Source organism: Rhinopithecus bieti, unplaced genomic scaffold (assembly GCF_001698545.2).
Source record: "Rhinopithecus bieti isolate Rb0 unplaced genomic scaffold, ASM169854v2 scaffold_8211, whole genome shotgun sequence".
NCBI classification, from domain to species: Eukaryota; Metazoa; Chordata; class Mammalia; order Primates; family Cercopithecidae; genus Rhinopithecus; species Rhinopithecus bieti.
Window position 1 is genome coordinate 317912 of NW_016805759.1, and position 15938 is coordinate 333849.

The 15938-nt window shown below is 45.0% G+C and overlaps 1 protein-coding gene across 17 annotated transcripts in view; it reads left to right on the forward strand.

The window, feature by feature from the left end:
- The window catches only part of PLEKHA7 (pleckstrin homology domain containing A7), a 238946-nt gene that overhangs the window by 153724 nt on the left and 69284 nt on the right, over positions 1-15938 (forward strand). For 14 of the 17 annotated variants that reach the window (XM_017873634.1, XM_017873620.1, XM_017873628.1 and 11 more), the window contains 4 exons: positions 6688-6799; positions 7605-7709; positions 10224-10296; positions 11282-11382. In XM_017873634.1, coding sequence (XP_017729123.1) covers positions 6688-6799; positions 7605-7709; positions 10224-10296; positions 11282-11382 — 391 coding nt within the window. Of the gene's footprint in view, positions 1-5720; positions 5905-6284; positions 6400-6687; positions 6800-7604; positions 7710-10223; positions 10297-11281; positions 11383-15938 lie in introns of those variants that run through there. The other 3 variants (XM_017873629.1, XM_017873630.1, XM_017873625.1) reach the window with 3 other exon arrangements.

A 15938-nucleotide genomic window follows, 5' to 3' on the forward strand; every position in this document is an offset into this window, starting at 1 on the left:
ATTGTGTAATGAGAGAAGTAGCTGCTTGTTAAGCTAGGAGGAGCAGATAGGCTAGAAGAGGGCTCACCGGAGGCACTGGTTAGAAGAGACTGGCCCAGGGTCATACAACAGAACAAGGACTTGTACCAGGTTCGGAGCAATACTCCGATTTGGGGAACAGGCATGGGGAGGTGGGGATGGCGGCACACAGTGCTTATGGGGTTATTTTCATGCCAGATGAGGGGCTGCTGTTTGGGCTGGTTTCTAGCTCCTGGGGTAGAGTGGGGTGAGGAACTGCAGCCTGTGTTCAAGAAAGGACTTGAGGGGAAAGGAGAAGGAACACAGTAAGCCATAGTTGAGTAATGAAGCCACAGTTGCTGAATGAAAACCCATGTCAGACAGCCTCCCCCAGGGTGCTGGGAGTTTACAGTGAGCGTTGGCAGTCTGTCTGTGTGTGTCTCTTTCTCTGAGAAGAGGGGGTGTGGAGGGAGGTGTCTGCCTGTTTGGGATAAGAGCTTTCTTTTGTTTCCTAGTTTTCACTGTGCACTGGTTTCCCCAAACCCTTAGCTGATGGGTGTAAGCTACTAAAAAAATGTGCTGGTGTTTGTGTGTGTGCCCTCTTCTCATTTATTTTTCCTCTATATCAGTAGTTTTAGCTGAGCTTTCTGTGTGTTCCTTGAGGACAGAGCATGACTTTGGGGGCCAGTTTTCCCAGGAATTAATGGGATAAAGGTGTCATTTAATAAGGTGTCCTCAGTAAAAGATTTGTGTTTCCTTATAACTTTCTAACCTCCCATCATAGTGTTGATGACTTATTTATTTAATGAATGAGACCGAGTCTCTCTCTGTGCCAAGGCTGGAGTGAAGTGGTGTGATCTTGGCTCACTACAACCTCTGCCTCCCAGGTTCAAGCAGTTCTTGTGCCTCAGCCTCCCAAGTAGCTGGGACTACAGGTGTGCACCACCATTCTCGGCTAATTTTTTTATTTTTCATAGAGACGGGGCCTCATTATGTTGCCCAGGTCTTGAGCTCCTTAGCTCAAGTGATCCGCCTGCCTTGGCCTGAGATTATGGGTGTGAGCCACTGCGCCTAGCTGATTTTTTTTTTTTTTTAAATTTTAATAGAGACCATTCTCAAGACCATTCTGGTCTTGAACTCCTGGCCTCAGGTGATCCTCCCGCCTCAGCCTCCCGAAGTGCTAGGTTTATAGGCATGGAGCCACTGCTCTTAGCCCTTGATGATTCTTGACATTACTGTTTTCCTGGGGAAAGAATGGGAACCTAATCCTCCAGCCACAGAATTACTGTGCTTTAAACAATTTTTTTTTAATTTATAAAATGCTATTGGGATGTTTATAGGAAATGACTGTTGTTTAGAAGTTAATGGTTTGGCACCTTGAGCGTTCTGGAGACATATGCCTTGGAAATAAAGTGTAGCTGGGATTTAAATTATGGGGTCTTTGCTGGTAACAGTTTCAAATAATGCTTTGTATATCATGGGTGCTTTATGGCTTTCAGTGTCATTTCAGTCCACACAACTACTTTGTGAGATGAGAGGTGGTTTCCACTTATTTTGCAAAACTGGAAACCAAGGTCCAGAGAACTGATGTGACTTGTGGAGGAGTCAGTAAGCTGCAGGACTGGGCTGAGATCCAGTTATTCTGGGCTCTTGCTGTTTCTACCACCACAAGATTTCCTTGACCCTGGGGGTTGGTCTTAGGGCCGAAAGGAGCAAAAGCCTACTTCTCTCAGACCTTGGGACTTGCCATAGGGTCTTTCTGTGGCAAAGCCCAGGTTTTGGAGTCCAATTTCTATCTCGAATAAGTTATTTGTCTCTATGAGCCTTAGTTTCCTCCTCTATAAATAGAGATACTAAAACTGACTTGGCAGGGTTAAGTGAGATAATGCAGGCCAAGTGCCTGGCAAGCATGCAGTAGGTGCTCAACAAGTACAGCCTAATCCCTCTGCTTGCTTGACTCTGTGTACCTGTCCTGAAGAGGTGGGGATCATTGTCTTGGTTACCACTTATTGCAGCATCATAGACATCTTGCTCTGATTCCTTCATTCTGCTTCAGCTCACACTGTTCATTGAGAGGCTCCCATTAACCAAATCCTATTGACAAAACCCACCTAATTTCAGACCCAAGAGAAAAAAAAAAGCTTCTGTATCTGTAACCTCTCTTACTGCATCTGTCAGTGTCATATGCGTTTAGTCCCAAATATGCAGGAAGCAGAAGCACTCCTTTTATAGGTAGGGACAGAGAAAGTGTCTTCCTGCTCAGGCTCACTGCACACGTCCTTGACAAAGTTCAGAGGAAAATCAAGTCACTTTCCAACTGGGTTTCTCCAGACTCATTTTGTGTAGTCCTAAGTTCTTTTGTTCATTTCAGATGGGAGGAGGTTGGATTCAAACTCTAGCTCACTGTTTTCATCTTCAGCCCACATCCCTCCAGCAAAATAATCAGCATTCATGTAGCCCAAACTAGGGAGAGGGAAGTCTTTGTTCAAATCATCCCATTGTACTTTGGGATTTCCGATAACACAGAAACCTGGCAAACAGGCTTTTAAGTTAATAGGTTTTATTTGAGGACAGCAGCAGTCTGCATGTGCAGGTTTTTAGGTCTCCTCTCCCAGGGGTCTCCGTGACTCTGTGCCTGAGGGCACGCTGCTGGGAACTGAATGCCTTTCAAGGTTGCTCAGCTCAGGGGCACAGGCTCTTCTCTGGGAAGAGGAGACGGTTTTTAGATGAGACTCTGTTCTTAGGTGGGGCTCATCAGCCGAGTACACTCATTCTGAGGAGTTGAGGACAAATCATTGTCTGCCCACCAGGCTCTTAATGGGAAACATGCCTGTGGGATGTAACTGGCTGAAGCAAATGTATCAGAATGCCCACATCCAAGTGAGGGATGTTCCTTTCAGTGTTGTCTCTTCGGGAGGCTATACACATGCACTGTTGATATCCCATTGCTCATTACCCATTGCGGTAAACCACCACTAGTAGTTTCCATCAGAGCCAGGTTTTCAGCCAAGTGAGAAAATTGTTTTTGAGACTTTTTTCATATCCCTGCTTTTGGATACCAAATGGTATCCCCAAGCATGACCACCATATTTTTAACTAGTTATAATTCCAGATAACTTTTAGTTATTTCCAAAAGTCATAGTCATCCTTAGAAAACCTGAGAGATCATGTTCTACACTGAGAGCTTCAAAGAAACATCCTCTGAAGGCTGACCTTGTTACTTGGACAAGTGGGTAGCTGTGTGTGCCTTGTCCTTTCAAAGAGCCAGGTCAGGGATGCCAAGTATGAATTGAGTCTATGCCTTGAGTTGGGAGCTGTCCCTGCTCATGGGGGGCCTTGGTAAAGACATCCTCCCTGTTTGTAGACAACACAGCCCCTTCCCTGGGGCATATGTAGTTTGAACTTTAGTCATGTCTCCTAATAAGCTTTCTATGGGTGTGGCTGAGCGGTATAGACCATGAGGAGTCGAGCTGTCTTCATGTGTGTTTTCCTGTTTCCCCACTCCTTACCCATCACTGCCCCTCACTGATGTCCAGTGTTGGGGCCATAAGCAGTCATTCTCTAGCCAAAATCTGTTTATACCTGGCTCCCTAGGCGGGAGTTGTACTCTGTTTCCTCACTTACCCAAGGCTGCAGGGAAGTCATCTTTCTTTCCATATTACTGGCTGGGAGTAGCTCCCCAGCCAGCTAGCATCCCAGAAGCTAGGGTGGGGAGGAGACGTGGGGTTAGAATATGAGGGTTTGGGGCGTGTCAAGTTAAATATCAAGATTATACGGTTCTTTATACTGCACTGGTGAGATGGTTTAAAAAAATTTTTTTAGGCTGGCTGTGGTGGCTCACACCCCTAATCCCAGCACTTTGGGAGGCTGAGGCAGGTGGATCACTTGAGGTCAGGAGTTAGAGACCAGCCTGACCAATGTGGTGAAACCCCCTCTCTACTAAAAGTACAAAATTAGCCAGGTGTGGTGGCGCGTGCCTGTAATCCCAGCTACTTGGTAGGCTGAGGCAGGAGAATCACTTGAACCTGGTAGGCAGGGGTTGCAGTGAGCCAAGATTGCACCGTTGCACTCCAGCCTGCTCAACAAGAGCGAAACTCCGTCTTAAAAAAAAAAAAAAAATTGTTAAAGATTGTAAGGTGTAAAAATGGCAAAAGTAGCTATTTGTCCTGGATTTCCTGACCAGTCACAAATCCAGATGGTCTTTTCTTTGTCCTACAGAGGTGGAATGGCACATCTAGTTGATGGAATATGATGCAGTTATTTGAAATGACATTAAACTGGCTTAAACTAATGGAGAAAGTATTTACATTACAGTAAGTTTTAAAAATGAAGATGTAAAGTCACATATATAATTTTGATTATATGTAAACAAAAAACCACCCTTTTCTCCCCACCCCTTCCCCTGCAGAAAACCCAGGCATATAAAAAGGATGGATGTAACTATACCAAGTGTTACAAATGGTTTTCCTTTCAGTAGCTGGACTATGGGTGATGTTTTTCTCTCAGTTTTTTCTTATAGTTCTCAAATATTCTGTAATAAGCCTATAATGTCTTAAGTGGGAACAAATTACATTTGATAAAATCCCAAACACGCCAGGTGCTGTGGCTCACACCTGTAATCCCAGCACTTTGGGAGGCCAAGACAGGTGAATCACCTGAGGTTAGGAGTTTGAGACCAGCCTGGCCAACATGGTGAAACCCTGTCTCTACTAAAAATACAAAAATTAGCTGGGCTTGGTGGCAAGTGCCTGTAATACTAGCTACTTGGGAGGCTGAGGGAGGAAAATCACTTGAACCCAGGACGCGGAAGTTACAGTGAGCTGAGATCATGCCACTGCGCTCCAGCCTAGGCAACAGAGCAAACTCCATCTCAAAAAAAAAAAAATTTTTTTTTTCAAAGAAATCTTTTTTATCGTTGGATCTTGTATCCTGAATTTTAGCTTAGAGATACAGCTGCCATAACTGAAGCAGCCTGAGAGCTCTTTTTCCTTGTCTGACCCTCCAGAAATCTGAAGAGTCAGGCAAGACCAGGTTCCGGGATGTTTTGGACATAGTTCTGTCTGGAGAAAGGGGGTGGACAAGGCAGCCTTTTGGGCCCCCTTCCTGCCCCGATCAGCAGTTATCTTGCTGCATACAGCCTCTGCCAACAGCAAATGTGGTGACATTCTCCCTCTGAGTGGGGAGCAGCAACAAAAGTCTGGCTGGGTTGGAGGCCGGGGGCGTGGAATCTGGAGTGAGTGTCTGAACTGATAAGGAGCCAGTGCTCTTTCTGCCTGGTAGGACTTGCGTCTCCAGCTGCCAAGCATCCCACAGGGCCCAGCCCTTTGGGAAGCTGGTGCCTGCTACAGTGGTCCTGCTGCTGGCATTGCTTGGGAAGTGCAGTAGTCACGGCTACTTCTGCAGAGAACTTCCCTTGTGGTGTAAGATATTGGGCTCTGTCTCAGGGCACAGAAAGGATCACTTATCTTTTGAGCAGCAGGGTCTTCGAAGAAAACAGTGTATTTCCATGGTGGAAACTAGGATGTTCCCTCATTGCATTGCTCTAAAAGTGTTCGTGTGAAGGACTTTCTGAATGCTGCTTTGTCAGTTGCGTCCTGCCTGGATCCTCTAGCTCCATCTCCTCAGAGTCCTTGCCCAGGCCTCCAAAGCAGATTTTTACACTCTTCAGGCAAAGAGCCTCGGTTTTCTGTGGTCTGCCTGGTCTCCAATGACCTGGATTCTGTTGCCTATCGGAGCAGTGGACAGAACGTGGAGACTTCCACTTTGAGGAAGGCTTGCTGATCCTGGACTTAGCAGGGTCTTCGCATCAGGCATCCAGCTGTCCAGGAATAGGTACTGGATTTGTGAAGAGGGATTTGTCACCACTGCCTTGAAAGACTGGCAAATGCTGGGGATCTGCGGAGGCAGGTGAGGAGGACTCTTCAGTGGCTCTTGAGTGTCACACTAAGATGCTCCCAGAAAGTTGGCCATCCCAGGGCAGCTTCTTGGTGAGAAGTTCCATGTGTCTGGGATGCTAATGGGGAAGCCCCAGAGATTCTTACTGGGGGCCCAAGGCTTATTTCATTTCTTCCTGCTCTCCAGGCATAGCACAATGGGTTAATATCTCTGATAGCTCTATTTTGGGGCAAATGGAGTGTTCCCAGAATAGGACTCTTTGTTGAGTAGTCTATTTTGGGAGACAAGCCCCACTGGCATTTATGTAAGGGATTCTCTGTGTGTATCTGGGGGTGTGGTTGTGTGCGCCAAGTGATTTCTTGCTACTAATTATAAACAGCTTCTTTTGGGAGACAGGGAAATGGAGGTGTGTGTGACGGCATGGATTGCTCTTGCGTGCTGAGAAGAGTGGCACATCTGTGCATGCCCATCAGATGGGGCAGTTGTCACAGACACCTGCTTAAGAGAGTAAGTGTGGGGACTTCCAGACAACAGCAGGGATGACAGTCCGTCCTCCTTTGTTGGGGTGTCAGGCTGTGGAGATGTGCCTGTCTGTCATCCTCTTGATTCCCTGAAACATACGGGCAGGCTGGACATCGCAGCCCTCTGGCTGCAGTCTGGAGTCAGGCAGCCTCCAAACAATCAGGGCTGGGTTGTTCTAAGGCCTAGCAACAATTCCTACCTGAAGCTGATCTTACTGTACTTCCTACTCTGCAGCTCAGCTCTTACTCACTGGAATCCCCTGTCTCTCCACAGGCTGAATCCACATATGTCGAAGCACGAGAGAAACCAAAGACCGTCCAGCATGGTCAGTGAAACATCCACGGCTGGGACCGCCTCCACCCTGGAGGCCAAGCCTGGACCCAAGGTGAGCTCCTGGCCACTTGTTCCTTCCTTCCCCTCTTTTATATTTTGCCAAGCCCCTTTGTAACCAGAAGTCCATTTGATCTTCACTATAGTTTTGTGAGAGAGACCCATAGGAGTGTTCTCCCCAAATGACAGATTAGGAAATTGAGGCCAAGAGGGGTATGTCCCTTGGGCAACAAAACAGGTGATTGCTGACAGATCCAGCACCGGTGTCTAGGTCCTTGAGCATGTTCTTCACTTTCCTCGTGTGGTTGGGAGGGCCACATTTCTGTTTACATGTAGCTGTGTGTTAAAGAGAGCCTGGAGAGATTTGGTGACATGAGGCCCTGAGAAAGGGTGGCCTTGGGAAGGACTCAGAAGTTTTGTGCTCCAGGTGTAGAAACACTAAGGATCAGGGAAAAGAACCAGCATTGAGGAGAGGAGGAGAGTGCCGAGGGATGAACCCAGATAGGAAGGGTAAATATCTGGAAATTGGCAAAAAGCTGTGACCAAAAATTAGCTTTGCTTCAGAAAACCACGGAACATATTATAGCCAACAGCTGCTGCTGAAAGTTGATTGAAAAATTCCTTTTAATTTTTTTTTTCTGTGACCCAGCTGGGAGGTTTGCCAGGTCTTGGGCTTGCCTTTTAATTAGAATGCTGTGGCCATGTGCACGCCCATTCCCTGTCTCCTGGCTGTTCATTTGATCAAAGGGTGCTGCCGTTTAGAGTGAGGCAGAGAGAGCCGACGGTCCTCCTAACATACAAGTGCTTTTTTATGTCACCTTAAATTCCCTGCTGCTAAAATTCAGTCTGCTTTTTCGTAGATCATAAAGTCCAGCAATAAAGTCCACAGCTTTGGGAAGAGAGACCAGGCCATTCGGAGGAACCCCAATGTTCCCGTGGTGGTGAGGGGCTGGCTGCACAAGCAGGTGAGGATGCCGAGGAGTGAGAATTGTGGAGGAAATGGCTCTGACTGAGTTCTCTCCTTTCCCAGGCCCCAGGAAGCTAGGGACGGGCACATAAGCTTTCTGTTACTGAGTTTGTCTGAGGCAGCTGGATTCTACCTGCTGCACTGCATTGTTTGCTGTTTGTTCTTATGAGTGAACTGTCTGCTCAATGGTTACAGCTTCTCTCCCAAAAGCCACTTGACCACTTTGGCCCCTGGTGCTATTGGCTGCCCTGGGGCCCAGGCCGCAGTGTGGGTGGTCAGCCTGAATCCAGCCTTCCTGCCAGTCCTCTACTTGCCCTGGCCTTCCTGATGTCAAAGATTCTTTGTTATTACTTGGCTGAAAATTTTCATCTTTTCCTCTCCCCCTTGTCTAGCATACATATCCACCTAGCATCTCAAATTCCAATTCAGCCAAACTCAGCTCATTATCTCCTCGCCACCCTGGCCTACCATTTCCCCAGGACTGCTTTCTCCAGATCTTAGTAATGTTACCACCCTTCTCCCAGGAACTCAGGTTGGAAACCTCAGCACTATCACCAGATCCTCCTTCCCCCACATGCATTCAGTAAGGAAGTCCTGTCGGCTCTGTGGGCTGAGGTCATTCTTCATTGGAATCCCTACTGCCAGTTGACCTGCCTGGGGTCCTCTGTTCATGGCTGGGTTGTGAGTTCCCAGAGCTAGAGACCCTGTCTCTTTTGCTCTTCTTCTCTCCTTGCCGGTCATTCATTCATCTATTCTGCAAAGTGCCTGCCATGTCCTAAGCTGCTAAGAGCAAGTATCAAGAGAAACGTGGTTCCTGCCCTTGAGGAACTCATCAGCTACCAGGAGAAGCAGATAGCATATCTCTCACTTGTCACATTGTCACCCAGCCCTGTCTCTCACCTAGCATAACATCCAAAAATGTCAGAGCTGCAATGTAAGTTTTGGTGAAGCTTTGTGGGAAGACAGAGGAGGGCATTACATTGCATAGCACACAGGAGAAATCCCAAAAGTCCCCTTAAAATCTTCCTCTGCAACTCTGGCTCTATGGCAGCTGCAACAGCTCCCTGCCTCTTCTGTTGGACACTCCTGGTACCACCCTCTCTTGCTCCCACTTGCCCCTCACAGTCCTGTCCTGCCTCTTTTCTTACATTTGCCCGTGTCTTTTTCTCACTTGAGTCATTTAACCCTCTGACTTCTTCTGTTTGCATCCCTGTCCCCATTAAACAAAGGATGCTCCTTTGACATATGGAGAGAGACGGAAGTATTTGTAAATAATTCCCAACACCTAGCCCAGGCCCTTTGGCTGTGCTGTAACCAAAGGGATCTGTGTGCTGTGGACACACAACAGAGAGTATCTATACTGGGGGTTGTCCAGAAAGGCTTCCGGGAGGAAGTGATATTTGAACCAGGCATGGAAGCATAGATAAGAGGTCTCCAGACAAAGCAAATATCATGTGCCAAGACCTTAGAAATCATCTCTTGATTTGCAGAAGGTAAAACTGATAAACAGTTGAAATCATCAAGTTAAATTTGCTTTTAGCATTTTAGTAAGTAGAGGAGGACCAATCCTCATGTTGTATTTCAGTTTAGAAATTGTTAGGTTTTTTCAAGCTTGTCAAAAACTTCTGCAGAAGGAAGACAATTTAACAGCCATCTCTATTTTTTTAATTAAAAAAAAATTTTTGTACAGATGGGTTATCACTATGTTGCCCAGGCTGGTCTCGAATTCCTAGCCTCAGGCGATCTTCCTGCCTTAGCCTCTCAAAACACTGGGATTACAGATGTGAACAGCCATCTCTAAAACTAAAAGATGCTCTGAGGTTTTCCTAGGTTTGAGAGAACACTCACCCTAAAACATTCTGTTTTTCTGCCTTTGCCATGTTTTTAAAAAATATTCACAATCATTTAAAACATTATTGATAAATACAAACATTTACATTTCAGATGAGTAGAGACAGATTTTTCTTATGAGACAATTTGATAGCAAAGAGAATCCAAATCCTTTTATATTGAACGGAAGGAAAACACAACAGCAGAATACATCCTATATGGCACAGAACTGAGCATAGTCTAATGAGAACTTTGCCTCACTTAATTCATTAGGTAACTTAAACTCTTTTTAATAGTTCAATGTAAATTCAGTTTTCCAGTCAGCATAAATGAAGGTATTTTATAGCGTAGCCACCTAAATAATAAACAAACAAAAAACCTTTTTGTTAAGAACCGATTCCTTTCTTAATTTACTTTCTAGAAGAAAGTGGCTTATAATATTATACATTAATTTGTTTCTAGGAGACAAAAATAAAAACCCTGCTTCCTTAGGATAAACCATCATTTAATCTAAGTTCTAATGTCCTATACAAAGAATGGTTATTCAATAAAATGGTTTTTATTTATTAAAAGAAAGAGTGAATATGGACAAATATTTGGTTCTGGAATCAGGGTGTGCATTCTTGGAAAGGGACAACAGTATGCCCAGATATGACCCTGACTAGTTTTCTTTGCTTTGCAGGACAGTTCTGGGATGAGGCTGTGGAAAAGGAGGTGGTTTGTGCTTGCTGATTACTGCTTATTTTACTATAAAGGTGAGCTAACAAGTAGCTTATTACCCTGCCAAAGTGTTCAGTTTTACATATGTGGATGGTTGATGACTTCAGTTTTACCAGTCCTGACACAGGAAGTTCAATCTGTTGGGTTAAAGTAAATAGAATCCAGTTTGCCTGCTACTAAGGGTCTCAAGATTCAGAGTCATTTCCGTTTCTGTCCCATTTGGGACATAGGTCTGTCTTTGAGGTACTCTGGAGAAATGAGAAGTGTGGATCATTGATTGTATTTTGTAACCTGTCATCTGGATTTATTGGACGTTGGATGGGCAACTGGTGAATTGAATTGGCCATCTGAGCTTCTATGGAGCCCCAGAACATAAAGTTAGGGACTATGTGTTGTTAAGAGGGAAGTCTCAAAATGTGGAGAAAGAGCTTACTTTTAAGATAAGGCTAGACTGCTATTGGTGCTTTCAAAGCAGTTCAGGGGACTGAGAAGTGAATTCCATCATGGGAGAATCTGAGGAGGCTTCTTAGAAGAGAGAGAGGAGATACGCTTTTAAGAATGGGTAGAGCTGGCCGGGTACTATGGCTCATGCCTGTAATCCCAGCACTTTGGGAGGCCAAGCAGATGGATCACCTGAGGTCAGGCCTTGGAGACCAGCCTGGCCAACATGGTGAAACCCTGTCTCCACTAAAAATATAAAAATTAGACGGGCGTGGTGGGGGGCGCCTGTAATCCCAGCTACTTGGGAGGCTGAGGCAAGAGAATCGCTTGAACCCAGGAGGCAGAGGTTGCAATGAACTGAGATCGTGCCCTTGCACTCCAGCTTGGGCAACAAGAGTGAGACTCCATTTCAAAAAAAAAAAAAAAAAGAATGCGGAGAGCTTTGCCTGTGTGTGGGTCAGGGGAGGATGGACATTACAAGGGGAGGAAACAACTTGGCTGAAGTTCTGGAAGCAGTGGGATGGATGAGCCCAGGGAAGCTGCCCAGAAGGTTGTTCTGATGCGTTTTTCCATTCAAAGACAGCCGAGAAGAAGTGGTCCTTGGGAGCATCCCCTTGCCCAGCTACGTGATCTCACCTGTGGCCCCTGAGGATCGCATAAGCCGCAAATACTCCTTTAAGGTACTGCCCCTACACCCTAATGCAGCCATTCTGTCTAAAGAAACTGTTTTCGAAATGCTTTCATAAAAGCAGTTGCTTTTGTCAGGAGGGGAAAGAAGCTAAGAAGCTAGAGAGTGTCAGATTCAGGTTAACAAAGTTGTAAGTTATTTAAACAAGAATAATATCATATGACCAGTACTGTCATTTGACTCTAAGCTTTGGAGTCGCCAAGCCATGTTCAAGTATTCAGACCACTCCTTCCTGTCACTGCCAGTCTTGTGGTTACCTATCGAAGCACTTCTTGAGCTGTCTTATCACTGTACTCAGCCAGCCTACCATCCAGCCATTTCGTGCAACTGGTGACCCCTCATAATGGGTTTATATCCATTATATTATGAAAACTCACATTGAAGGTTAGAGGCCTGCGTGTTGAAGAGGCTGTCAGCTTTGTCCACTTTGTTTATCTGGTTGAAAAGCAGTTAGAATGAAATTTGGTTTATCTTCTGTATCATAGAAGATTTCCAGGAAGATCCCTTTACCAGTAAAACCCCTTTCCTACTTGTTCTGTGTCTGTACCATTTGGGCTGAGTGAGGCCATGATAATTAACGGCAGTTTCGCCCTGTAGCACCTGTCAGGTGTGGAGGCTCTTGGAAAGTGTGTTTGGGCTCAAACGTAGGGAGTCCTGAGGTCTTCTTTGTTGGTGGCCTCCATGGATTTCCTTCACTGCAGGTGTTAAGATCTTGGGTCCCCCAGGGAAGGTAAGGGTGGGGTGGATTGAAGATCCACTTTACTGGCAGTTGGTGTCCTAGGCAGAGTGGACATCCTAGAGAGCACTGAAGCAAGTAGCCCTTGGTGCCAGTTGCCACAGGGCACAGCCCTCTCTTGGCTGCTTAAGATATGAGGCAGTGTCATACACTTCAAGCTGGAGTAGGGGCTCCTGCTCCCACTATACTTGTTGCTTGGCCATTTCCATGTTGGGGGCACAAGATGAATACTAGACAGTAGGTAGTAAAACAGATTGAATAGAAGTCATACTTTCCAGCTGTAGATAAAGGATCATGGGAAAGTTCAAGGTAAGATGCCTGCCATTCTCTGGAAGGGTTAAAGGAAAGTGTTGGTCTGCGGCTGGTCCTTCATCTGTGAGGGGCTTGCACAGTCAGAGTCTCCATCAACACCTTGATCTGGAGCCATGGTGGTGCTGGTGGTTGAAAAGTCAGTCTCATCTTCCTTCTACCTTTCCTTCCTAAGGAGGCACAGAACTGAGCTGATGCTGTGGCTTTACTCATCAATAGGTTTGAGTTGTTCTTCTCTTTCCCTCGAGTGACGCTACTGAGTGTCACTCCAGAATTGCTAGGATTGGTGATCCTGGGATACTGCTCTGTGTCACGTTCATGTGTGGAATACTGTTGCCTTATATCTTTAAAACATGATTTGGGAAGTACTTTTATACATGTGACCTCATTTAATGCTCATGGTGAGGGAAGGATACGAGAGCTTAAGAAACTTGCCCAAAGTCACAAAGCTGGAAGATGACAGAGGCAGACTTGGCCCTGAATTCTATTCTCTTTCAGTTTTCTTATAGGGCTCCCACTTTGTATTATTTTCTCTTCTTCCTAGCTTTTCTTCCATGTCTTATCTTGGTCACTTGCTGCACAGACATCGCAGGAGGTAGAAGGTGGTTTGAATTGACATTTATTGTATCATTTTAGAAACTTATTCCTGGCTCTGAAAACATTTTGTTCAGTGGCTTTCAGATTCATCCTTTACAGCCTGAAAAATCTTCCTTAGAAAACTCTCTTTTCTAGAGTTGAGCACTGCCCAGTTGGGCAAACAATTGGGATAGTGATGTTGCATATGATGTTTTGGGAACAACATTTGGCATATCCTTAAAGTAACATATCATAACTATATATATATATTTTATCTTAACACTTCATTGGAGGTGTGAAAGTAGATTCTAGGCAAACATCTTTAATCTGTCTTAGATTTCTTTTCTCAACATTTATCTTAGAAAGACTTTACTGAGAGTGTTCCCTAAATCTTTTGTCTGGGAGACAGAAGGCATCATGCGTTTGGTAGAGGTCTTTGAGGTCCTCAGGATCTGAGAGCAGAGAAAAGCTACTACAGACAGATCTGGTGGTGTTTAGATGGTTCTCCAGAAAGGGCAATGATTTCGTGAGTCTGAAAGAGTTATCTTTTCATTTGGGTTGCAGCATCCTTCTTTTAGGGGCCAGAGGGTAGGCCCTGGGGGCATGCCGCTCAGGGTCCATATTCTTGGGCATACCAAGGAATACACAGTGTTTTGTGCCTGGTCTTGATACCTGCCTTTGATGTTGGTCCTTCTCTGTATATAGAGCTGAAGTTCTCAGACTGGTGCTAGGGTACCTTGTCGGAGATAGTTCAGAGTATCCACTGTACCTGGCCTACTTTTTAACCTTTAACTGAAAGGTAACATTTCTTTCAATTAAGAAAGCAGGTCACAATGTGTATCAGCAGTACCTGTGACTTGGTCACCAATAGAAACTATAGATATCTTCATAACACATTACAGCTGTTGCAGGTATCTTGAAATATCATTTATGCTCATCACCATTTTAAAATCACAATAATTATTACATCTGCCACCAGATCTATTATGCAGTACATTAGTAAACAAACACCTGCGTCACTAGACCACACATTTAAAAAATATTTTAAGAACTATATTTCAATATAATAGATTTCTCTTATTTTGTATGCTTAACAGTCTGGAAAAGGTTCATAGTATTTATCAAACTGTTGAAAGTGTCCATGCCATAAAAAATGTTAAGGTCCCTGCTCTAGATTCTGAAGACATGCCAAGAGGCGTGGCTTTTCACTTATGTAGTTCTATTTTATAAACTTCTGTTGCACGTTCTGATTGTCTATTGGGTAGTATAATAAATGCTAGGGATACAGCAATGAATAGGACAAAATCCTTGCTTTTTTAGGGCTTATATTCTCAAGTTTGCATCAGCATGTGTATTATTATAGGATGAGAAGACACCAAGAAAGAGCTGCCTTTTTTCCTCTCTCAATTTTGTTTTTTGTATATCTATCAAATTCATCTCCTCCTCTCCACTTCTGCTGCCACTATTCTGTCTGGGCCACCACCATCCCTCCCCTGGGGAGCACACTATGGAGCAGGACCTAGTGTATAGTAAGTGCTCTGTAAGCATTAGCTGTCACTGATTCAGCCTTGGAACTCCTCTGCAGCCTACAGTTCATCCTCTATGCTCTTCCTAAGTTGCACCCTTGTTCCAGTTGTATTCCCACCGTAAGCCCTTCAGTGGTTCCCCATTGCTTTCAGGATAAAGCCAATCTTTTTTTTTTTTTTTTTTTTTTGAGACAGTTTTGCTCTTGTCACCCAGGCTGGAGTACAATGGTATAATCTTGGCTCACTGTAACCTCCGCCTCCCAGGTTCAGGCAATTTTCCTGCCTTAGCTTCTGAGTAGCTGGGATTACAGGCACCTGCCACTGTGCCCAGCTAATTTTTTTTTTTTTTTTTTTTTTTTTTTTTTTTTTTTGGTATTTTTAGTAGAGATGGGGTTTCACCATGTTGGCCAGACTGGTCTCGAACTCCTGACCTCAGGTGATCCACCCGCCTCGGCCTCCCAGAGTGCTGAGATTACAGGCGTGAGTCACTGTGCCCAGCTGATTAAGCCAATTGTGATTCATGAGGCCCCAGCTTATATCTCCAGCCACATTTTTAGCCACTCCTATCTTATGTCTTTCCTCTAGCCATATACAATTGCCTAAGGCCCCAGGACCTTTCTTGCCTATAGGCCTTTACTTAAACTTCAGCCACAGCCTGGAATGCCCTTTCCCACCTCTTACTTGTCCTTCAGTTCTCTGCTCAAGGTCACCTTGTCTGGGAAGCCTTCTCTGAGCCCTCTGGACAGGTTAAATATCCTTCTTCTCTACTTCCACAGCTCTGTCTCACTGCACTGTAAATGGTTGACTCACCCACTCAGACCTTTCACCGGGAAAACTGGTTCATCAGCTAGTTCTGCTAGTCCCATTCTGTAGACAGAGACCACAGGGAGCGTTCATGTATAATTGGAATTGTGGCCAATGACAGTGCTTATACTTTCCAAGATATGGTGGGGTCAGGCTTACTTGTGTTTTGTATTTAGTTCCCTATAAATTTGTGATGGGGAGGGAGGAAAAAGAGTCTTAAAGTTTCCAGAATGCTGTTTCAGCCAACCTCCCTAGGTTGCTCAAGTGACTGCTCCTTCAGTAACATCAGCTGACATCTTTTGAGCCTTACAAATGCCAGGCTGTGCTCTAAGCAGTGTATGTCTCATTTCATCTTCACGTGGCCTTATAAGGTAAATGCTACTTTTACCCATAGTCCCATTTTAAATATGAGGAAATAAAAGCATGAGGAAGTTGAGTAATTTACCCAGGGTTACCCAGTGGGCAAGAGGCAGAGTCCACCTTGGACCTCAGGCTGATTCCAAGAGCCCAAGTTCTTACCCTGTTCACTGTACTGCTTGTAGTCAGCCTAAAGGTTGGACATGAGAAGTTTCTCTTCTCTTCTCTCCTCTCCTCTCC